Source organism: Trachymyrmex cornetzi, unplaced genomic scaffold (genome assembly GCF_001594075.2).
Source record: "Trachymyrmex cornetzi isolate Tcor2-1 unplaced genomic scaffold, Tcor1.1 scaffold657, whole genome shotgun sequence".
Classification (NCBI taxonomy): Eukaryota; Metazoa; Arthropoda; class Insecta; order Hymenoptera; family Formicidae; genus Trachymyrmex; species Trachymyrmex cornetzi.
In genome coordinates, this window is record NW_017299978.1 from 91,036 (window position 1) to 116,565 (window position 25,530).

The following is a 25,530-nucleotide window of genomic DNA, read 5'->3' on the forward strand; positions in this document are numbered from 1 at the left end:
TCATTATATTTAAAAATAGAGCAGTTGTAGGCCGCAACCCGTGGACGTTCGCCGCACGAACATGTCGCTTGCGTGACATGTAGAGGTCGTAATTTCCACCTAAAATCAAAAATCAAAAAATTTTTATGTTTATTACAAGTTTCTCTTCGATATGAACCTCAAATCGGCTAAAAAAATCGAAAATTGAAGAAATTGCGCAAGTTTGAAAAAAAACCATCAATTTTCACCGTTTTTTTTTTCACTTATTTGCCCTTAAAAATGCACTTAAAACCCATTTTTCATTCCGATTGGAGGTTCATGTTGAAGACAATTTAATAACGAACAATAATCACTTTGGTTTTTTAAAATTGGTTCATTATTTTTTGAGCTAGACGTCATGCAAGCCGAAAAAAAGTCGTTTCGCGAAAAACGCGTTTGAAAAAAAGTTATGAAAAACTGAATGTTTATGGCTTTTATTGAATTATACGAAGTTCCTACCTTTTAGTCAGCGATTCCTGCGCCATGTAGCAAGCCTTCTTCTTCTTCATAAGCGAGATTTGCGGCCAACATTTCTTCTTTTCGCGCTTTTCTCGCTTCTTTTGTCTCGAGGCCTGCTACAGCGTCAGGTAGTAAACTCGAGCGCGCTCCGTATAATTCTCATAACTTGGGAAGGACTTCGAATTTCGCTTTGAAATTTTGGGAACACATTCTTGAATAGTAATACTATCGATTCATGCTAGTTCCAAAAATTCGAAATTTTGAAGTCTGTAACCCTATTTCCCCCCTTAATATCAATCAAAGTAATAATTTTGCAGTTAATTCTAATGTGATTGTAAAGGATCCAGCGTTATGGGTAGTAAACAATGCTACACGTGAATACGTTTTGCAGCATGGAATTAACCAAGATATTCGTGATAAAAATTTTGATTTTTCCCGCTCAAAGAGACTTTGTGGTAAGCAATATCGATATTTAAATGAATCTTTATTTAAAACCCAACTTGTCAATGGTCAAATAGTAAAGCGATCGTATTTAATGTACTCATAAAGTTCTGGTTCCGTGTTTTGTGTTCCTTGTCAATTATTTGGTGGAACTACAAAAATAGCAAAAGAAGGATTTGACGACTGGAAGCATGGCAATGATACATTGAAAAATCACGAGAATTCTTTTGAACACAAGTCGTGTGTGTTAGAAATGAAAATGCGATCAAACACTCTTGGAAAAATTGATACACATTTTTCTCATCAAATAGACACGGAGAAAAAGTACTGGCGCAACGTTTCAAAACGGGTTGTAGCCAGTGTCCATGCTTTGGTAACTGCAGGTTTACCTTTAAGAGGTCATATCGAGAAGTTTGGTTCGTCAAGCAGTGGTAACTTTATAATGTGTCTTGAACTTATTTCTGAATTCGATCCTTTTTTGGCAGAGCATATAGCTAGGTACGGTAATCCAGGTCAAGGCCACACTTCGTATTTATCTTCTACTACATATGAACAGTTCGTTAAGTTAATGGCTGAAGAAGTAACGAAACAAATAATTAAAGAATTAAAGAGTGCCAAGTATTTTTTTATTATAGTAGATTCAAGTCCAGACATATCTCATACCGATCAACTTGCAGTGATTGTGAGATATGTTCTGGAAAATTGACATCCTGTAGAGAGGTTTCTGTGTTTTGTTCCGAATGCTGGTCATAAATCAATCGAACTTTTTGATGCTGTTGTCACTGTGCTTGCGGTTTTTGATATCGACATTGCAAATTGTAGAGGTCAATCATATGATAATGCCATGAATATGTCTGGAAAATATTCCGGATTACAAGCTAGAATTAATGAAATTTCTCCAAATGCTGTATACTCTCTCTGCTCAGCTCATTCCCTGAATTTAGTTGGAGAACATGCAGCAAGTTGTTATAAAGAAAGTAATGACTTTTTTCTTCTTCTTCAAAATTTGTTTGTATTTTTTTCAAGTTCTACTAATCGCTGGGAAATATTATAGAGACATTTAACACAACGTGAAAACAGAACTTTAAAAGGCTTGTCACAAACACGATGGTCAGCCCGTTATGACGCGTGTCAGAGTCTTAATAAAGATTGGAATGAAGTGATTGAGGTTCTTACATCAATTGCAGAAGATGAAACAGAAAAATCTTGTACTCGATGTAAGGCTTCAGGTTACCTCCGTCAACTACAACGTCTTGAAACAGCTATTCTTTCTTCAGTATGGGATAATTTATTACAGAGATTTCATTTTTCTAGCAAGAAGCTCCAAGCAGTTGACATTGATCTTTATACTGTAGCAGAACTATACGGTTCACTAATAAACTATGTTGAAAGTATTAGGAAAGCTTTTGATATCTACGAAAATGCTGCTCTTAAAAAATCATTTATTACAGAGTATGAAGATACATCAAAAAGAAAAAGGATAAGAAAACTCCAAGACGACGAATCACGAAATTTTGAAACCAAATTCATCGGACGAGAAAACTTTAAAATCAATACTTTTTATGTCACAATTGATAGAATAGTTGCAGAGTTAGAACGTCGAAAAGCAGTCTATGAAAAGTTGAGCAGATTTTTTTTTCAGAATCGTTTCAAAATGAGTGTCTCCATTTCTTTGGATTTTTAAAAAATTTAGATGAACCTCCAAGCACTATTCGAGAGATGTGCAACATGATATACGATAAAGGCCTCCAAGAAGTGTATCCTTACATTGACATCGTACTTAGAATCTTCTTAAGCATATCTGTAATAAACTGTTCAGCAGAAAGATCTTTCTCAGTATTACGGCGCGTTAAAAATTATCTCCGATCTACGATGTGTGCTGAACGTCTCAACTGTTCAGCAGTTCTTACAAATGAGTCAGAAATCGCAAAACGTATAAATTATGATGATATAATTGATTCATTTGCTGATGCTCAATCGCGTAGAAAGATAATAAAATAAGTAATAATTGAAGAAGTAATTCACAATTAAAGGACCTTTATTTAACATTTTATAGTCAAAATCAACATCTCAATGAAAAATAAACTTTAAAAAATTAAAAAAAAAACAAAAAACCCAAAAAACAAAAACAAAAAACCGGAGTGTGAAGTCCTATCGTGTAGCCTTCTCGTGGCACACTCTGAGTGGTATTTAATAATTCATTTAATATAATAAATAATCAATTATAATACCAGCTAATACACGTAGGTTTTTTCACAATATTATACAAGTTGACAAGTTACATTAGGTTAAAAGCTGTTACATTTGGGATTTATTTTGCACAAGCATTAGACTTATTAAGTTAACAGTTGTTACACTTAGGAATCATCATGTTCAGATCGCGTTATGCATTTCTTATAAAAATTCTAATTTTCACTACCTGTACAAGGGGCGGCAGCTAATTTTCAGCCCCAAGCGGCAAAATACATAAATCCGCGCCTGCTAAAAAGTAAAAAAAAGTTACGAAAAAATATTATTTAAACATATTTTTAGAGTCGTTTATAGCAGACTTTAAATCCAGTTTTCTAACAAATATCAAATTTTCCGAGCGAATAACACTCATTTTAGTTAATAGGGGGTAGAATACTATAACTTCTAACCGATACTTTTTCCAAATTAATTAAACATCTGGGAACTTCCCTTGTCAGTGAGATATATCAGTTAAATTTTTTCATCGTGTTCAAAATAGAGCGAATGTTGGATTCGCAAGGTTTAATACGAAAATTTGCAAGATTTAATACGTAAATGTATTTTTCGGAAATTTATTTGCTTCATTATCAAAATTTTCGATAATATATTTATTGAATTATTTGGATCATCAATTACGATTCCATTGAAATTCCATTCTTATTTTTGTTCTTATTTGATATATGTAGTTTATTTCAACTAATTAAATCATATTTTTTTGTATTATGTACTCAATTCATTTTCTAATAAAAAGTGTTTTATTGTCAAATTGAGGCATTCGATTTGAGGATGTCAAAAACGACAAAGCAATATATTTCAATACTTGTAAAAAAAAATTTTTTTCCTTAAAAACAATATTAAAACATAAATTGAAAACAATTTCATTCTTTACGTTCGTATAACTTACAACAGATTAATAAATAGTAAACCCAGGTCAACAAATTCAACGATCAACGAGCTATAATTAGGTGTGACAAAGTAAAATATTTATTTTCCACAATTATAATTTTCAACGATAAGTTTCAAACGGTACGTTTCGACTATACTTAGTCCTCATTAGCCGCAGAAAATTCAGAGACACGGTAGTGGCTCGGCGCTAAGGAAACGCGAAGCGTTTTAGCACGAGATACTATCGGGTATCTTTACGCGACGCGATGAGTTTTCTGAGATCACGATTATTATATCTCAATGACGGCTATGCCGATCAAATTCTATGCATGGTCAATCGATAGCTTGTACCCAAATTGTGTAATGAAAGTGCATTTATTCTTTTTCTATTTGTCCTACAAGTGTAGATATTGCAACAAGTTCCAAATTTTTATGAATTTTAAGAAACGTTATCGTCAACATCCACATCGTTTGCCCATGGATTACGATTCGAATTCAGTCGACAGATGGCAATCTCAACCTTTTTACTTTACTTTTTAATAACTTCTTAAGGGGGGATACCACCTTTGAGGCTTGAAAATGATACTTAAATTTGGCAATTTTTTGCAGTGAACTAATAAAGTCAATCAAAAATCATTTTAAAGGGCTTTATATTAATTTATAAAGTTTTGAAAATACAAAAAAATTTTTTTTTAATTTTCATCTCACAAGATGGCGGCGTTATAGTAGAACCATTGAGCCTCCTTTTTCAGTGAGTGCATAAACGGTGTACACGAAATTTTGTATGTCATTGGATCTGGAACAATAATCCAAAGAATTTTATGTTCTACATACTTAAAGCTATAGAAGTACATAGGATTTTTTCAAAATATTCATTTTTGTAAAAATGGTCAGTTTGAAAAAAAATTACGATTTTCGACCAAAAATTTCCATCTTTAAATGTTAATAACAAAAAAGTTTTTCAATATATCGCAAAAATCCTACGTAGTTCTTTAGATTAAACATCTGAGAGAAATCTGTGCAAATTTCAAGTGAATCGGTTCAGAATTATGAAAGTTATGTACACCGTTTTTTAAAACCTTGTTTTGAGAAAAAAGCGTTTAAAGTTTTTAGCACTGATTTTTTGTTCGTAAACTTATAAATCGGAATTGTACCTTTAGTCTGCATAAAGGACGCCACCTGAACTTATAATACGTGGCGATATCTGTAGTCATCTGCCAAAACCTATTTCTGGAAATTCAAATTCCCTTTTACCTGCGAAATTGTGCTGTGCGACGCTGCTCGGAAAACTTAGCGAGGAAGTAAGGCGATGCAAGATATTGGCTCTAATGGGATTATACAGTTAAAAAATTACAGTTAAAAAATTTCTATTTTTTGAAACCTCAAAGGTAGTACCCCCCCTTAACGATCAAAGGTCGACTGATGAAACTGTCCGATGATCACTCACAATCATGACCTTCATAATGTATTAGAGAGTCAAGGTTATCGGAGGTCAAATGTCCATTTTAATTTTAATATCTTCTTAACAATCAACGGTCGACTGATGAAACTGTTCGATGATCACTCAGAACAATAAGTCAAGGTCATTTTAATTTTTTTTATAACTTTGTAACGCGTGATGGGTTATTGCTACAATCTTCCGAAGATTGTCCAATGTGATGACCCTCTTAATGTGTGGGAGGGTCAAGGTCATCGGAGGTAAATTGTTTATTTTAATTTTAATATCTTCTTAATAAGCAACGGTCGCCTATTGAAACTGTCCAATGGTCACTCGGGGTCATGACCTTGACAAAATATGTCAAGGTCAGCGTCATCGGAATTGAATTCTCTATTTCATTTTTAATAACTTTTTAACGTGTGATGAATGACTGCTAAACCTTTCAAAGGTTGCAAAAAATGTAGCAGGAAAACAAGTATCGTATGCCGCAGGTCTATGTTAAGTATAAATTATAGTTTGAAAAAAGGAATAAAATTAAATGAGTTACCAAAAAGAGTAATTCTAACCGTGACTTATGTCTGTACTCATAGTTAGGCCTTATGATTCCTTTAAATTTAATTTCATATACCTTACGAATTATTTTATTGATCAATATTTACTCGTTCTATTTAAAACTCTGATAAACAGGCCACCCAAAGTTTAAATTTGTACAGTTAAGACACTACGTTCTTTCGTTAAACACTACGAAATGCATGAAATATCATAATTTCCCTTTTTAAATAAAGGTAAAAAAGCGCTGTGTATACGTGCTTTGCAAGAAAAAATTTTATTAAATTAAAATATATGATGAAACCTAGGTGATACGTATTTTTGTATCTATTAAAATCCCATAAATAAAAATTGTACTTAATTTGAACGGTACGTATCAGGTATATAAAAGATATCAATAATTAGCGTTACATTCTAATCTTTAAAAATTGTTACCTCGATTAATCCAAATCATATATAATCCTTGAACAAAACTCTATTGTATGAAATTAAAAAATGATATCCAAATTGCGTTATCTTTTCAACCCAAGAGTTATCACAGAGAATTAAGGATGTAACAGAAAAAAATAAAAAATTTAAATAAAAAAAGTTTCATATAAAAACACTTGTATGGCGCTGCTGGACCTAAAAACGAAACAATAAAAACCGTTCAAACGTAATAATGAATTTAATTTGAATGCTACATTTATTAAAAAGATAGTTGAATAGTGAATATTTTATAAAAATTACAATGGTATTGCAGTACTACAGTTAAACCTAATAATTTTCACAACGCACACAAAAGAATTCCAAACTTAAATACTTATGTTCTATACTTAATTCTAATCTGCACACCGTATTACTCGCTCGCACGTATTCAGATTGATCTTATTTCCTCCCATCGTATTTTGTTCCTAAAATTGTTAATCCTATATATTATAGACATTATTTTACTGACTCGCACGTAGTCGTATTGATTATACTTACTCCCATCATATTTTGTTTTTAAATTTCTTTTAATCCTACATATTATAGACATTATTTATGTCTTAATACATACTTACGTTATTATTGTATGTATATTTTAGTACTTTATTATAACATTTTTCTAGAGTCACTATAATCAGAGTCGAGACATAAACGATTCACCCTCGTGATTGATCAACGTCATGTTTGGGATCGTGCGATGCGTTAGTGAAAACATGAGTTTGTATACCTATACGTACTGTGTTAGTGAAAACATAAGTTTGTGTAACGTACTCATTCCAATTCATCGGTTAACAGCGAGAAAGGTCAGTCAGTATGGGTAAAAGAAAATTTCTAGTAGTATCATAGATGTAGCTTGATGTCAAATTATATAGGATGGTTGTACATGCGTCCTTAAGAATATTGGTAGATAAACTAAATAGAATGATAAATATCATCATATATTTTAATTTAATAAAATTTTTTTTTTGCAGAGCACGTATCCACAGCGCTTTTTTAGCTTTTTTTAAAAAGGTAAATGTATGCTGATATCTCATGCATTTCGTAGTGTTTAACATCTTCTTAGAAATAGTATATGAATTAATCAATTTAGTACACTTTGTTTTCCGAAGAACCGAAGAATACGCACTCTTAGTGCCTTTTTCTCCCCTTTTTTAAAAGGGTAAGTTTTGTACTGTATAAATACCACATATATAAAAATTGAATTAACATATTATGAGGATTACCTCATCTTCGAATTTACAATAGACGGTATAACGCAACCATATTATATTTAGTCAAATTTGTCGAATAATAGACGAAGTAATGATGAGTCATCAATCCAAATCAATTCATCGATTAACAGTGAGAAAGGGCAGTCAGTATGAGTAAAAGAAAATTTCCAGTAGTATAGATACAGCTTGAAGTCAAATTATATAAGATGGTCGTACATGCGTCCTTAATAATATTGGTAGATAAACTAAATAGAATAATAAATAATATCGTCAAATTGAAGCTATAAAGAGATATCGTTACAGATTAAAAACTTAAATATGTCTTAAACAATTAAAATTATATAGATAAAACAATGATAATTTATAAATTTACGTATAAATATATATATATATAATTTGAATCAAAGCAACAACAGAATATAAATAAAATTGCTTTGAGTTATATATAAACCAATTAACAAAGTAAATAGAATTGTACATAATTATTATGGAAATAGAGAGTAAAAATTATGCAACACTTACAATATTCATGAAGGCAAATACAAATAATATATGTTGATAAGTTTGCAGCTGTCTATTGCAAAATAAAAAACTTAGAGTAGGTTATAACGGAACATGTACCTATTGCAATGCAGTCATAGATTTGATCGGAAGAATGTAAGAATAATGGATAGTGAATCAAATTATAATAAAAGATTCATTTCTGAAACACTGCATATAAAAGAACAGTTAAATGGTATAAATTTAAAAAAAGACCGAATCTCTAGATGACATATATGTTTATCTGTTAAATTTAATCTCGAACAATAACAAAAACGATAGCGCTTAATTTCTTTGTTCTTTTGACATTCTGACACACATGAAGTATCATTTGCGTTTAAACTCTCTCACAGTCAAGATCTTGTATCACGGAACAGTAACCGACTCTTTTACTTCGTAATCGTAATAGACAGCTGCAAACTTGTCAACATATATTATTTTATTTGCCTTCATGAATATTGTAAGTGTTGCATAATTTTTACTCTCTATTTCCATAATAATTATGTACAATTCTATTTACTTTGTTAATTGGTTTATATATAACTCAAAGCAATTTTATTTATATTCTGTTGTTGCTTTGATTCAAATTATATATATATATATTTATACGTAAATTTATAAATTATCATTGTTTTATCTATATAATTTTAATTGTTTAAGACATATTTAAGTTTTTAATCTGTAACGATATCTCTTTATAGCTTCAATTTGACGATATTATTTATTATTCTATTTAGTTTATCTACCAATATTGTTAAGGACGCATGTACGACCATCTTATACACTACGCAACAAAATTTTTCATCGAAATTTTGCTATTTTTCAAATGCTTATAACTCGGTCAATTTTCATCGTATCAAGACGATTTTTTTTCATTTTGTAGGTAATTATCTGTACTTTAAGAAAAACTTGATGCAAACTTAGGTGCAAGTCGATGCCGCATCTCCATGTTTTGATAAAGCCCAAGCATTTTTTTCTTAAAAAATTTAATTGTTTGACGCGCTACCTGGATCGCCCCGATTTTTTTTTTCGAACATACCACATAGACCATTGTAAAGTGCACTTTTCAGCAAACAATTTGAAAAAAAATTCGAGTCTCTACGATTTCTTTTGACTTAGTAATGCCATTTTGAAGTTATTCGGGCATTTTTAACGAATACCGCCAGCATTACCATTATTCGATACGTACCGCGAGAAGGTTGCTGGTCGGACTTTACGCATCATTTTGGCCCTGAAAAGGGCCGATTATGTAATTATCAAATTAGGGACCCCGTGGCTCGTCACTTCCACAATATTCTGACTCCAAACCCTATTTGCCTAATGCCAGAGCGGTCAAGTGTTAGAGGCATTCAATACCGTGTATTGCCACCTCGGCGTCGGATAACCTCTCCTAAACGTTCTTGCATATTAATGCATGCTCTGATCGAATCTTGAGGTATCTCGTGCCAGATTTCATGTAGAGCTCTCTCAAGCTCTTGCTGATTAGCAGGAGGCCTCTCCAAGTTACGTAATCTTCTACCCATTATGTCCCATACATGCTCAATAGGATTGAGATCTGGGCTGTTAGATGGATGAGGCAGTAACTGTATATTGTTTATTGCCAAGTACTCACGAGTTACCCTCGCAACATAGGGAAGTGCATTATCCTGCATCAAGATGAAATCACGACCTATTCGTCGACGCATTGGAATCACGCAAGGACGCAAAACTTCGTTTATGTAACGTACCGCTGAGAATTCTGGGGGTTGGAGAATCACTAGATCTGTTCAATGGTTCATTGATATTCCACCCCATATCATAATGGATCCTCCATCGAACGCTCGAGTTGGATCAATATGATTCGCTTCAAAACGCTCTCGTCTACGTCGCCAAATTCGGATCCTAGCATCATTCGCAAACAGATCGAGATTCGTCTGTAAACAACACATTTCTCCACTGTCTGGCCGTCCAGTTTCGATGATTACGGGCGTAACGTAGACGAGTTCGCCGATACACTGTTGTCAACATGGGCACTCTAGCACGAATTCGTGATTTTAAACCTTTTCGTGAAGGCATCTTCTTATCGTTTGAGTACTAATTCGTCTGCCTGGTTCATTCCTGATTTGTCGCACAACCCTTGTTGGGACGCGCAAAGCTTCATTGACAATGTTGCGATCCTTCCGATTCGTAGTTACCCTAGGTCGACCTTGACCAGGCCTCCGACGATAAGAATCTGTTTCTTGGTACCGACTAAAAACACGCGATACCGTCGAGCGATTAATACCCATTCTTATTGCTACGGCGCTCTGACTCAATCCCGCCTCTAGCAGGGCCACAATTTGAGCAGATTGAATTTCGGTAAGCCGAGGCATTTTTAGTAAGAAAATAAAATATCCTGTGCTTTTCTGTATTTTTTTATTACTATTTACTCTGCATAATAAAATTAATGTTCAATACGGATCCTTCCCCATAATGAGGTTTCGGCATTTGACTCTATCGCGATATTCGTTAAAAACGCCCGAATAACTTCAAAATGGCATTACTCGATCAAAAAAAATCGTAGACTCAAATTTTTTTTCAAATTGTTTGTTGAAAAGTGCACTTTACAATGGTCTATGTGGTATGTTCGAAAAAAAATCGGGGCGATCCAGGTAGCGCGTCAAACAATTAAATTTTTTAAGAAAAAAATGCTTGGGCTTTATCAAAACATGGAGATGCGGCATCGACTTGCACCTAATTTTGCATCAAGTTTTTCTTAAAGTACAGATAATTACCTACAAAATGAAAAAAATCGTATTGATACGATGAAAATTGACCGAGTTATGCGCATTTGAAAAATAATAAAATTTCGATGAAAAATTTTGTTGCAATAATTTTGTTGCGTAGTGTATAATTTGACATCAAACTACATCTATACTACTAGAAATTTTCTTTTACTTATACTGACTGCCCAACTCGCTGTTAACCGATGAATTGATTTGAATTGATGACTTATTATTACTTCGTCTATTATTCGACAAAGGACCCCGCACTAATCCTATATGAAATTGGGTTTCGATTAAATCAAATGGTTTTTTCATATATTATAGATAGTGACCTGCTGAACAAAACCTAGTTTTGGCGAAAAAAAAAATGAACAGTTTTCGTGTTTGATTCACCTAAAGTTGCTGACATTTCACCATGAAATGCTCAATAACTTCTAAACGACTAACCTAAAATGAATAAATTAGTGTTTTAAGAAGGTCTCAACAAGGACTATAAGAAAATGGAAGAAAAAGTGGGAGGGGGGTTCTCACTTAAAAAATCCGTGTGGACGGTGTCATGACCTTGGCGACGTCACCCAAAGTCAAACTGATGAAGCCAGGAGTGCGTTCAGGAATTACGCCTAGATAACTCTGGAGTGCTCTAGTGTGCGCCTTGGGCGTTCAGAAATTTCAGATATAATTTACCCAAAGCGTTCAGAAACATTTTGGGTCACTCCGAGATCACTCTATCGTCAACCTACTTTTGAGTTGGGTAAAAATCGCCCCGCATGCGCATTGCAAAATCACGTGCCTAATAGGCCAAAGACTGGTCAAGTTCTACAATTAAAAAGGTTTACTTCTTTTTGAAGAAAAAAAATGGAAAATTTAATGATAAATAAAACTGATTTTGAAGTTGTGCGACTGGAAAATCTTTATTACAATAGCAATTAACTTTTTATAATCTTCTCATTTCTAACAGACAGGGACACCTTAATTGCATCACCCAAGGCGTTCAGAAACTTCTTCGACAAGGGCTGCGTTCAGGAATTATGCCTAGATAACTCTAGGGTGCATTTTTGCTATAATATACGTAACGTAATCTATAGCTTAGAGTTATCTGGGTGTAATTCCTGAACGCAGCCTAGATCACTCTAGGATGCCCTCAGAGTTTACCTCACTCTACCAATATCTTGAATTCCTGAACGCACCCTAGTGGATAGACCTTTTTAAACTTTTAAACTCTACAACTTTTATACAATACATTTTTTTTATAAAACTTGTAGTTTTCGAGATATTTTACCGTCTCCGGACATTTTATGTTCCTTATATGATTATACCATGGTGCTATATATAATTATATTCCATATAGCATTACATACTATCATATATTATGTCCAAGTATGTATACATGTATAAAACAAACTGTTACAGAATATGTAGTGCAATTCCCTACTCTTAGCATAATCCAGGACCAACGACATGGACATGGTAGGGGTCCGGTCTCGCGCGCGCGTTCATTTTTTTTCGCTAAAACTTATAGGTTTTGTTCAGCAGGTCACAAGCTATAACATATGAGAAAACCATTTGATTTAATCGAAACCCAATTTCATATAGGATTAGTGCGGGGTCCTTTGACAAAATATAATACGGTTGCGTTATACCGTCTATTATAAATCAAAAGTGAGATGATCCTCATAATGTTAATTCAATTTTGATATAATTTTGAGATAATTATATTTTCTGCGGCTGATGAGGACACTAAGTATAGTCGAAACGTACCGTTTGAAACTTATCGTCGAAAAATATAATTGTGAAAAATAAATTTTATTTTGTCACACCTAATTATAGCTCGTTGAATCCTTAAAAACGTTTAATAATCCTGTTAAATGCAACTTTTAAAGGCTTAAACTTTTATAGGAGGTCCCAACAAAATTCTAACTGGCTCTTGTTCTGAGGGAACAGACTTACTATTTGAGGGGAGAAACGACCCATTTGAACGCTTGGAACTTTGCTAAAATCGATCTTGAATTCGAAATTTGATCATTTTTTCACATTAATCACATTAATTAATTTTACATTAATTTTCACATTAACTATATTTCTTAAGGCGTATATCGTAAAGCTAAATGAATTATTCCATTGTGTTCAGCGACCAAGAAACAGTACTACATTTAAAATCCAGATTAAGCCATTTTTGCATCAAATCAAACATGTATTAAGGAAAATCGAAATTTTTATTTAAAGATCGTTCGCTAACGACCTCTAAATCATACTATTTTTTGATAGAAATTTAGGGGTGTTGTTTTGGCATGAAATGGAAGCTTTTGAGTAGAGGCTGATTAAAAAAAAATTCTTTTCTCTTGTCCATTTAATATATACGAGTATGTATATGTTACGGGCAATGTGATTAATGTGGGCATTATACATAATGGCCGGTCGATATGGATAATGTCCACTTGTTTTGGGCAATGTGAATAATGTGAATAATGTGAGCAAAAACGTTCAAATTGATCAAATGATCGGTCATTATGAATAATGCCCACGGACTAGTAGGAAATGTAATTAATATATTGAAAGTCTGAAAATATCATTATAAAAAATAGAGATAAATGTTTGCCTTTAGTTCTTTACACAGCCTGCCCCAAATGACTTTTCACTAATCTTGATGTTGACCTTGTCCTTCAAGGAGGTCAAGATCATTGATTTTTTCCGTCGCTCGTCATTCATTATAAAGTTATGAACAGAACAATTTTTATGAACAACACACAATTTTTAAACATAAGGTACATATTTCCCTTGACAGGGAAAGGTGAAAGTCATGCGCCCCCAAACAGGGGGGAACTCGGATGGGAGTCGCTTCAGGTGAAGTCATGCGTCCCCAAGCAGGAGGGAGGAGAGATGTGGTGGATTCGCTTCGTCCCTTGCCAAGAGGTGCACGACTTTCCATGCGAAGCAACTGCTATCCAAAGAGGTTGTATATATAGAGTAGGGGAGCCAGTTAAGAATGTGAGCGAATAGAAAGAAACAGAAAACGAGATGGCCATCAGCATCCTTGTTTAATCGCGCATGCGCTGTTGATTTTCACTATTAAGGGGGAGGGGAGATTTCAGGAGAGCAATATATCGATGCCGCCCCACTCAGCTTTCAAAGTTCCATGTGCGGCGCAACATTAGACAAAGATAAAAATGGCCATCCCGTATTCTTTCCTTTTCTACTGTCTAACATTTCCACTTACAGGGGCCCCTATGCCTTGCCTACTCTATATATACAATCTCTTTGCTCCTACTCCACCTCCCCCCTGCATGGGGGCGCACAACTTCCACCATGGTGAAAGTATTACATGGTGTGTGCAGTTCGGCCAAACCACGTCTACTTTTGCCCCGCTTCGTCTGTAGTGTACATGGATTACCAACTGTGAAACGCGAAACATGGGGCGGTATTTATAGTCCGTTTTTATTTTAAAACTGTTTTAAATAATGTCTTAAAATGCTAATACAGTTCTCGGATTGACTTATGACATCTTAAGACTGTCTTAAGTCCATCTTAAGACATTATTTAAGACAGTTTTAAAATAAAAACGGACTATAACTACCACCCCATGTTTATCGTTTCACAGTTAGAAAACTGTACTGAGCCAGTTTTCAAACGGTAGCTACTCACACTGCGAACAGTTCATAGACGGCAGAGGTTTAAAAAGAGACATTGTCCAACTGCACACATCATATGTTATCCCTTGGGGTGATCCCGATTGATCACGGCTCGATTGGACATCACCAATCACAGCAATCGGTGCTTAGGAGCTTTGTAGTTTCAAGCGCTGTGAGTGGCTCGTGTCCAATTGAGCCGTGTCCAACTGGGTGCCACCCTTATCCCTTCCACCATAACTTTCACTTGAAGCGACTCCACCTCCTCCTCCTCCCCCACTTAGGGGCGCACGACTTTCACCTGAAATAATAAAAATTGCTCTGTTCATAACTTTTTAATGAATGACAAGCGATGGAAAAAATCAATGACCTCTTTGAAGGTCAAGATTAACATCGAGATCGGTAAAAAGTCATTTGGAGCGGGCTGTGTAAAAGTAAACATTTATCTCAATTTTTTATAATGATATTTTTAGACTTTCAATCTATTAATCACATTTCCCATTAGTCCATGGGCATTATTCATAATGACCGGTCAATTTTATTAATTTGAACATTTTTACTTACATTATTCACATTGCCCAAAACAAGCGGGCATTATCCATATTGGCCGGCCATTATGTATAACGCCCGCATTAATCACATTGCCCGTAACATATACAGTAATGTGTGTGTGTGTGCGCGCGCGCACTGCGCCCCCACGCGCACGCGCACACACACACACACACACAGAGTACCCCCTCCATAAGTTTGTGAACACCCTACGTTTTACAGATTTATAAATCATTATTTAATTGAAAAAAGACGAAATAAAAGTACATACATACGTACGTTATCTATAATATAAATAACATACGTATGTATGTACTTTTATTTCGTCTTTTTTCAATTAAAGATTTAATAACATGCTATTAAAATATGGAATTTTAATTAAAATGCGCTTTATACGAAATCTTCGGGGCCATTTTACAATTTTTACGGAGTCTGAAATCAACTTACGACTCAAATAGTTTATCACTTTTATAGAAACCGTTAAACTACAATTAAATGACCCGTATATATACAACGAATACAAATACAACGTTGCAAAACAAGTGACACATACATATAAACAATAGACCAAAGTGCGAAATTCTATCTTGAGCGCTTCGACGCTGTGAAATGATTGTCCAACATATCTTCGGCATGTACAAGCTTATAGGTGTTCTAGATAAATGTTTATCATCATTTAGACGTCTTATGAAGTGCTTAAACCAAAAACATGTACAGATCGCTCTATCATGTAATGGCTTTCCTGTAAAATGTAGGTGTTCCCAAACTTATGGGGGGTACTGAATGTGTGTGTGTGTGTGTGTGTGTGTGTGTGTGTGTGTGTGTGTGTGTGCGCGCGCGTGCGTGTGTGTGTGTGGTGCGTGTGTGTGTGCGTGCGTGCGTGCGCGCATGCGTGCCTGTGTGTATGTGTAGTAGTATTTCAATATTTTATATTAATTTCATCCGTTGTATGAAGGTCAATATGTAATAAGAGGGCAATAAATAGACCAGATATAAAATTAGTTATAATAATTGCTGATGTCTATTATTTCTTCAAATATACCTTCAAATTCCATCGCATCATATATATATATATATATATAATACTACAAGTGCATTTTTTATTCTATAGAAAAATTTATTATTATTGTAGTTTAAAGAATATTATGTATATTGTATAATAAAAAACGGAAAAAAAAGAAAAAATGCTCAGCCTGCATTGTGCAGAAGGCTCGCGTTAATCCCGCGCTGCATCCTATACTGTATATGGATTTTACAATCTTAGTTAATTGCTATAATGTGCATCTAACACATTTCATGTTTGCCTTGTCATCCTTCATCATCGCTATGTTTGTTAATTATATTTGTTTCATTATGCACTATATTCGAATTGTAATGCTTACTTTTTATAAATATTTCTTCATGTGTTTCTTTTTTAATGTTCATTGTACACAAATTGTTCCTGTATTTAACATAAAATTGAATATAAAATTTGACATTGGGTTGCTTTGGCTTGCATTACACATGTTTATTTATCAGAAGCATATTTTATATCCATTGATAAGTAAAAAGATCAGTTTACAAGCAAACAATTTTTTTTTTAATTTAATCATGATGAGTGCATAGATTCACTCGATATAAAGTATGTGTTTCACTTTAGAAGGCAGATAGAATTGATGCACAAGTATCGTATTATTTTTTACGATTAATCATTAATCAGTGTAGCTCAATTTTATATTGCAGTCTAAAATTACAAGACAAATTTATAATATAAAAATAAGTCTAATCAACTAAATTTTATGTACAGTATTAAATATAACCATTTTGTTTAAATAAAGTAAAAACATTTCAAATACAGATGTAGACATCATTCTCTTTTTCTTTTTTATACAGACGTATGTTATTTCGCAAAAATAATATTATGGATACATTAGTATTGTTCTGTTTGTCTCTCGGGAGCTGCTTGGGGTCGCTCCGAATGAACCCAGCGTACTTGAAATGTAGAATTCACACTACGTACATCCGTCATACGATGTCGTATGACGGACGTCGTAGGTATTACGTAGTATGAATCCTACATGTCAAGTATGCTGGGTTCATTCGGAGAGAGCAGCTCCCGAGAGACAAAACGGACAATCCTATTAACAGATAGAAAGCTGCATCAACAAGAACGAGATTTACATTCACCTTTTGAGGACTACTGTATTATTTAAATAAAAATGTATACTTCATTTGCTTAAAAATAAATACTGTGTAGAAACAACTATAATTCTGACGAAACGACTGCTCATCATGATTCTGATGAATTCATATATGTAATGCCATATGAAATCTTTTAATGAATTTTACATTTGGAAATTATATTTATTGAATCCTTATATGGCACAATTTATGCATGTCAATTTACTGTTGCATCAATTCACCTTGCATTTTCAAGTGGAACATCTCATGCTCCATTCACACAAATAATAACGTGACAATCTTTAAATATAAATTATAACCATTTTGGTAAATTTTCTTGAAATCTTGTATGACAATCAACTTCGTTAGAACGAACCGTCGTTTAAAACACACATGATGTTGCCTCGTTAATAAATTTTTCTTAACGAATTTTATAATATTATCATTCAAGATTACAAAACAATACCATTTTATCGTTATTTTTGTTCTATCTATTGCGCGCAAACGTGTGCATTATTATAAATTCAGTTTCTTTTATAATAAAAATACAAGCGGATATAATAAAAGTTGTAAAACTCAATGCTACAAATGAATTTAATCGATACGTGTGTACATTATTGTATTATTTTTTCCTTTTCAGTGTACAAGTAATGTTGTGTCTACATGTATCATGTAAGGCACGCACAGAACGTGCGTGTAATCTATTCTATCTCTCAATGAGACACCACAAAGTGAGCCATGATATAATACTTGAGGCTATATGTGGTATGTGTGAAAACATGTCGGAGCCTCACATTCATTTAGCGATGTTCTATTGAAAGTTATGCTGTCTGGCGTCACTATAAAGTCGCGTTTCCATTCTCCTACCTTGACACTTAGCCTTGAAGTTTAGTTCTTTAGAGGAAGTAGTCTGGCGTTCGCCTGGTAACATGTGGTTCTCCACGTCTTGGTGCTGGGTCAAATTGTAGGCTGTAAAAAGTCAAAAGAAAATTAATAATAATACCTATATCAGTAAAGTTGCATCATATTTTTAACGTCTTTAAACAGTAAACATCTTTATATCAGTAAAATCTTTTAACAATAAAGGAAATATAATATGACATACATTTATGATTATACAGAGACGGTCCAATTTTGAACATGATATAATTCTGAACAAAATAAAATAAAAATCCAATTTTTCGAAGTTTTTCAAAGTTTCAGTTTGATTGTTTCTGTTTTTATACACAACGAGAGAGTTACCAAAGTTGAACCTCGAAAATTGGGTTCAAATTTTATTTTGTTCAGAATTGTACCATGTTTGAAATTGTTACCACCTTATTCTACATTTAAAGACTTTATCATACATTTCATCACATGTATGATCCTACAAAATTTAATATTATTTATCATACATTTGTTTAGAAAAATTTTAATGTAGCGACATGCATTCAATATGCGTTTAATAGATCATGCCAATAAGAGCCAATTATTGGTGTGTATGAGTTTATTCGAATATAATACAAAATTAACTATACAAACGTTTCGATCCTTCGTTTAGGATCCTCTTCAATGCTATTCTCTCATCTATATCTATATCTCATAACGCTTACAACGCAAGTGTCAAAAATATTAAAATAAAAACTGTGTTACATTAAAAATCGCTTTTACATATAAAATTCGTTATAATAAATTAATGATGTGTCAAAATGTGACGCGTTCCTTCATAAGTCCAACATAATTCCTCATCAAATTGACAAATTTACTAAACAATGCAATCGATTAGATGATATAAATGTAAAATACATGTTAAATCCAAAACTTACATACTAAGACCCAGTTCCACAACTCACGGTTAACTCTTTTACTTATTTATTGTCTCTTTCTAATTCTAGAATTGGAAAGAGATGAGAAATAAATTGAACCTCAGTTAAGAGTTAATCGTGAGTTGTGGAACTGGACCTAAGCTATGTTAGAACGCCGCACAGTGAACCAGAAGACCAAAAAAAGTGGCCAAAAGTACTAAAAGTGCTCTAACTGCTGTTAAATTGAGTATTCAGGGGGAGATCCATGATGTTGAAAAACTTAAAAATTAGAAATTCAAAATGGTGGATCCAACATGAAGCACGAAAATCCTAAAAATACAATCGCTATCAAATTCAGTACTTAAGGCTTTTATAGTCGTTGATTTCGAATCTGAACTCAAAATTTAGAAATTCAAAATGGCGGAACAGAACGTTAAAAAAGTGTAAAACCTCGTATCTTAAACATACTTACTTAAAACTCTGACGCCTTTATACATCTACATATATTAAAGTATCAAGCAAATTAGATAATAAAGTAAAATTTTTTTTTTAATGATGTAAATTATTATAATAAACAATTTGTATAATAAACGCATAATAAATTAATAAATACACACGCACGCACGCACGCACGCACGCACACATTTAAAATATAGTAGTTTTATTTTTTGTAATTTTATGAAATATTATTTTTATATGATTATTAATAATTATTGCGTACGAATCTGTTATAAGTCCTACTATTGTTAGTAATAATTATTTAAAGAAACATAAATTATTTAAAAGATTTAATTTAAATGTATGCTAAGAATTCTTATAGTACAGTATCAATTTTAATAATTTTAAAAATTATAAATTTAAAGACATTTTTTTACTGAATATTCTTTTTTTCATAACGTTTATTAAAATTAAATCCAAATAATTATTATTACATAAGGATTTATTTTTTTGTTGCTTATTGTCAACGTTATGAATTTTCAAAGAATTTACATCCTGCAGAGAGATAAAATTTAATTGTTTTATTTCTTGGGATCAATAGAGGCAGCAACTGGTGGCATCACATATGAAAGTCAACCAACATAGAAGTACAACAGTATTTATAAATCGGATTCCGCAGTGGAGATTAGAAGAGATTTTGATTGATACATAGTTTAATGTCAGAATACTGCAAAAGAGCATATTTTAAATCTTACTTCTAAAAACAAATCGACTTTTCTTGCGGATAACGATTTAGAAATTATATTTTATGGAAATTTTGATTATGAAATAACATTGGAGAATAAATATTACACAAGGAATGTTATTTGCGTCAAAACGATCAATCGACAATTGTAGTCAATTTTCTAAATTAGAAAGTATGTAGACACAAAATTAATAATCGCATTATTCTGAAATTTTGCATAAATGTACCTTCCTTTGGAAAACAATAGTAACTTTTCTAAATTGAATGCTGCCAATGACTGTTGGCTATTTTTGGCCAGTTTCTGGTGTCTCCTGGCCAGAGTTGGTAAAAAATATGTTTTAAACATGTTTTAAACAGTTTAAAACATGCTTAATTGATGTTTTTAATATGTTTTAAACACGTTTTTTATAGTACTGTTTAAAGCATATTTAAAGCATCAAAAACATTTAAGAAGAAACATAATGTGTTTTATTCATAAAAAAAACATTAGTCTTTACCAACCCTGCTCCTGGCCCACTGTGCGCCGTTGAGAGAAGTTGTCCGTTCGACATGTGAATCATGTGAGAGTATGATAAACAACCGATATTTGTCACGCGATACAATTGTTGTGGAGAAAGAGAAAGTCTCACACTATAGATAATACATCTGATTATACCAAATCAGTATTATTTTTAAAATTTAACTCATTTTTTGCTGTTTTATATGGATCATAGATGTAAAACGTCTCAGATATAAGACGTCTTTGTAGAATTCTCTCCTCATCCAAAACCTTTAATTCTTCTCAATCAAAATCATGCATTGATTCCAGTCTGTGTTGCATTATAACAGAATGTTGTTGAGTGTTCTAATTTATGTGGTTCTTATGCTCGTTTTTATCCATATTTTTAGATCCATTCTGTTCATTTAGTCCACATATGACGCATCACAATCTATTATATCTACATATAATTTTGTGTACAACATTTGTATGTGACCATATTGGTAGTTTGTCTTTTAGTACTTGAATAAAGCAAACAAAAAATATATTTAACATTACCTTTTATCTCAAACGTATAAAAAAAATAAGTAATCTTTTTAGGAATAATAAAACTATATGCATGGCGTATTCGGGAATCAATAAGTAAATTTATTCAAGTGCTAAAAGACAAACTACCAATATGGTCACATACAAATGTTGTATACAAAATTAAATGTAAAGATTGGGATGAATCATATGTAGGCCAACAAGCAGAATGCTAAAAACACGAATAAACGAGCATAAAAGTCACATAAATTTGAACACTCAACAACATTCTGTTATAACGGAACACGAACTGGAATCAATGATTTTGATTGAGAAGTGGTAAAGGTTCTAGATCATAGTTTCCCAACCTTTTTTAGCTCGCCGCCCCCTTTTCAAAATTTTTGTTCAGCATCCCCTTGACAGTAAACTCCATCTAAACTCTAAATAAAACAACAAAACGAAAATTATACAGAATCAAATAAAAAATATGAAAAAATTATAGTATAATATAAATTTATAAATATTTAAAAATTATCATTAATGAGAAGTTTGAGTTTAGTGTAAAGCTAGTAATCTATCTATATTTGGTTCCATTTTTGTCAGCAGTATTCTTAAATCTATTTGCAGTCGATTCCTCTTTTTCTTCAAAAGATTTGTATCCATACTAAATCCATGTTCCAACTAATTAGGATGAGGGAAATGTAAAAAAAATTGTTTGCCACAACCCATAATGCTGGAATGTTTAAGAATTAAATGTTTGTTTAAAAAAATTTTAGGGGATTAAATTTCTCTGGCGCGTTCTTTTGCTCACTTGCTTGCCCTCCTACTGCCCTTAGAACTGCCAACGTCCCCTAGATCTCCTCAGCGCCCATCGGGGGATGATAACGCCCACATTGAGAATCTGTGTTCTAGATGATGAGAGAAGTCTACAAAGACGTCTTATATCTGAGATGATCCATATAAAACAGCAAAAAAGATAGGTTAAACTTAAAAAAAAAAAAAAAATAATCTGTTGGATCCGGTATACTCAGATGTATTATCTATGTGAGACTTTCTCCCTCTCCACAATTGTATCGCGTGACAAATATCGATTGTTTATCATACTCTTTCACATGAGATTCACATACCGAACGGACAACTTCTCTCAACAGCGTTCTAACATAGCTTAGCATGTAAGTTTTGAATATAACATGTATTTTACATTTACATCATGTAATCAATTGCATTGTTTAGTAAATCTGTCAATTTGATGAGGAACTATGTTGGACGAAGGAACGTCACAACTTGACACACCGATTTATTATAACGAATTTTATATGTAAAAACGAATTTTAATGTAACATAGATTTTTATTTTAATATTTTTGACACTCACGTTGTAAACGTTATGAGATATAGGTATAGATGAGAGAATAGCATTGAAGAGGATCCTAAACAAAGGATCAAAACGTTTGCGCAATCAAGTTTATATTATATTCGAATAAACACATACATACCAATAACCTCTGTTAGCTCTTATTGACGTGATTACCCGGATAATTTAATTCGTTAGAGCCTAAACTATAACTTCCATATTATTTAATAGATCAATAGAATAATTTGCAAGTAAATGTTACATTACAATTAAAAGTATTAAAGTTATACTCACAATGAATATTTTAAAGCATCATCCAGTTCCATAATTGCAGCTTGATTACCACAACGATAACAGTAATTAGGTGCTGAGAATATAGTTACGACATTGCGATCATGACACCTGAAAGAAGAGATAGTACACATTATAAGCAATATTATATGTATATTAGAAACTTCTTATAAAATATTCTTGGTTAAACTATACATGTATAGAAGAAAAATATGTATTTTAATCTAAATGAATCAAATTACTCATACCAATTGTAACCTTCCATAACCAATTGATGAGCCCGTGAAACGAGTGTTAGCCCATTGGAGTGATTAAATGTTTCAGAAATATCTTGACCAAAAGTATATCCTGCTCCACGGGGTGAAATACCCCATCCTCCTCTATCATCTGGATCTGACCAAAGCAGATCGCACATAGGACCCTGTATTAAATAATAGACACACACACACACACAATTATAACACTAAATTAAGTTCCATTATTACAATAGTTATTACAAACATTACAAATGCTGATACTAACTTCATGTGGTACTTCCTGAAGGCGATCTAGAGCACGTATATGATCTAAAGTGTCAATCGACGGTGACAGACCACCATGCAAACAAAATATTTGGCCATCGACCAATGCCGTTAATGGTAAATAATCGAATAAATCCGTAAAGAATTTCCATACATTGGCATTTCCATATTTACGTAAACATTCATCATAAAATCCATACACCTGTGTGATTTGTCTTGATTCGTGGTTTCCTCGCAGAATGGTTATTCTTTCTCGATATCTTACCTTTAATTGTACAAAACAAATCCGAGGAAGAAAAAATAAATAAATGTCTTATTTTTTTCGAAGAAATTAAGGTACATATATATATATATATATATATGCTGTACAATTAAATATAATACATTAAGTGTTTAATAAAGCATGACAATTTAATAAAAATATAATAATTGTATACTATATTATACCTTAAGAGCTACAAGCAAAGTGACAGTCTCAACTGAATAATAACCACGATCAACATAATCGCCCATAAAAAGGTAATTTGTATCAGGCGATTTACCACCTATTCTGAACAATTCCATCAAATCGTGGAACTGTCCATGTACATCTCCACATACTGTTACAGGACATTTTACTTCTTGTACATTAGATTCCTTAGCTAAAATTTCTTTCGCCTGAAATTTTTAAGTATTATAAAACACTATTGCTGACACATATATATAGCTGTCAAAACCATTAAAAATAAAAGTAGATTAATTTGCAACAAGTACAAGACAGTGTATCTGTATATATATTTTACATATATATATACATACAGTGTATTATTTTTAGCTGAAACTTCTTGCATGTTTCATCTTTCCTCTTTTTCTTTTCATATTGGAGAAAAGAGAAAGATAAACTGTGGAGATAAAAGTTTAGCTAAAACAAGCTAAAACAAATAAGCCTTATTCCCTACATACATAATATAACCATATTTAAAAACTTAATCAAAAAATCATCTTCACAGACACATCAGATAATGTTGTAAAGATCTATCATCAACCGATATGATAAGCAGGGCTTGGCCTTATTTCAAATAAATTTGTTTAGAATGTATATTTTAAATAAAGAAAAAATTAAAAACTTATTTAGTATTTATTTTAAATAACTTCTTTTGACCTATTTCTTATTTAATATTTAAAATAAGTTTTTGGAACTTATTTTATATTTTTTATTTTAAATAAGTTGTGTTTTTTATCAATTTTGTATTTTAAATAATTTTCTGGAATCTATTTTATATTTTTTATTTTAAATAAATTATATCAGTACGTCACCGATCCGCAAGTAAAAGTAACGGTGAGTAATTAAATGATAGTATATTTATGATGAAGTATACGAAGTATAAGCATGTGTGTGGAGTATGAGATATACGCACATATGATCCATGTTAATTTTCCACCTGATTGGCGGAAAATTAATACTATTAAGTATTAATTATATGCTTAACTAAAAAAACTGAAACATAATACTTACAAATGTATATATAATATATAAAAAAATATTCGTATGTTCAAATAAACAAAATCGTTAAAATATTCTGTATTTACTATTTAAAATGTTTATTTAAAATACACATTTCTTATTTTATATTTTAAGTAAGTTTTCAAAATCAATTTCTTATTTAAAATAAAAAACAGAAAAAAAAATAATTTACTGTGTCTGATACCGACTGGCCAACAAATCAGGAACCGGTTCTTGAATTATTCATGGTAATGTTTGCGATATGGTGCTTTGTAATCGTGGTGAGCGTCCTTATTTGCGGGATAATTAATTATATTCTTAAAGTTTTTTGATAAATTAGTTTCTATATTTTCTAATTCGACATTTTCAATATTTCCCCCTTTTCATTTTTCCTTTCTTTTTCTTTTTTGGTTAATCCCAGCATTTAAATTCTCGATGTAGGGGAGCTCACCATGACAGGATAACTTTTAGTTTATATATGTTATAGCGTTTTCCACTGGAAAAACTGGTGCAACACTGGTGCGCACTGAGTGCAATTGTGTTGTTCCACTGTGAAAACTAGTTCAGTGTTTAATGTTCCATTGATAAAACTGGTGCA

The 25,530-nt window shown here is 32.4% G+C and overlaps 1 protein-coding gene across 1 annotated transcript in view; it reads right to left on the minus strand.

Moving 5' to 3' along the window:
• Positions 1-17,012: 17,012 nt before the first annotated feature.
• mts (protein phosphatase 2 catalytic subunit mts) overlaps positions 17,013-25,530 on the minus strand; it is a 10,957-nt gene continuing 2,439 nt past the window's right edge. Inside the window, exons 2-6 of the mRNA XM_018516892.1 lie at positions 23,897-24,106; positions 23,451-23,714; positions 23,177-23,349; positions 22,932-23,039; positions 17,013-18,283 (exon numbers count right to left, since the gene is read on the minus strand). Of these exons, the coding sequence (XP_018372394.1) occupies positions 18,211-18,283; positions 22,932-23,039; positions 23,177-23,349; positions 23,451-23,714; positions 23,897-24,106 (828 nt within the window). The 3' untranslated portion in view covers positions 17,013-18,210. The remainder of the gene's footprint in view (positions 18,284-22,931; positions 23,040-23,176; positions 23,350-23,450; positions 23,715-23,896; positions 24,107-25,530) is intronic.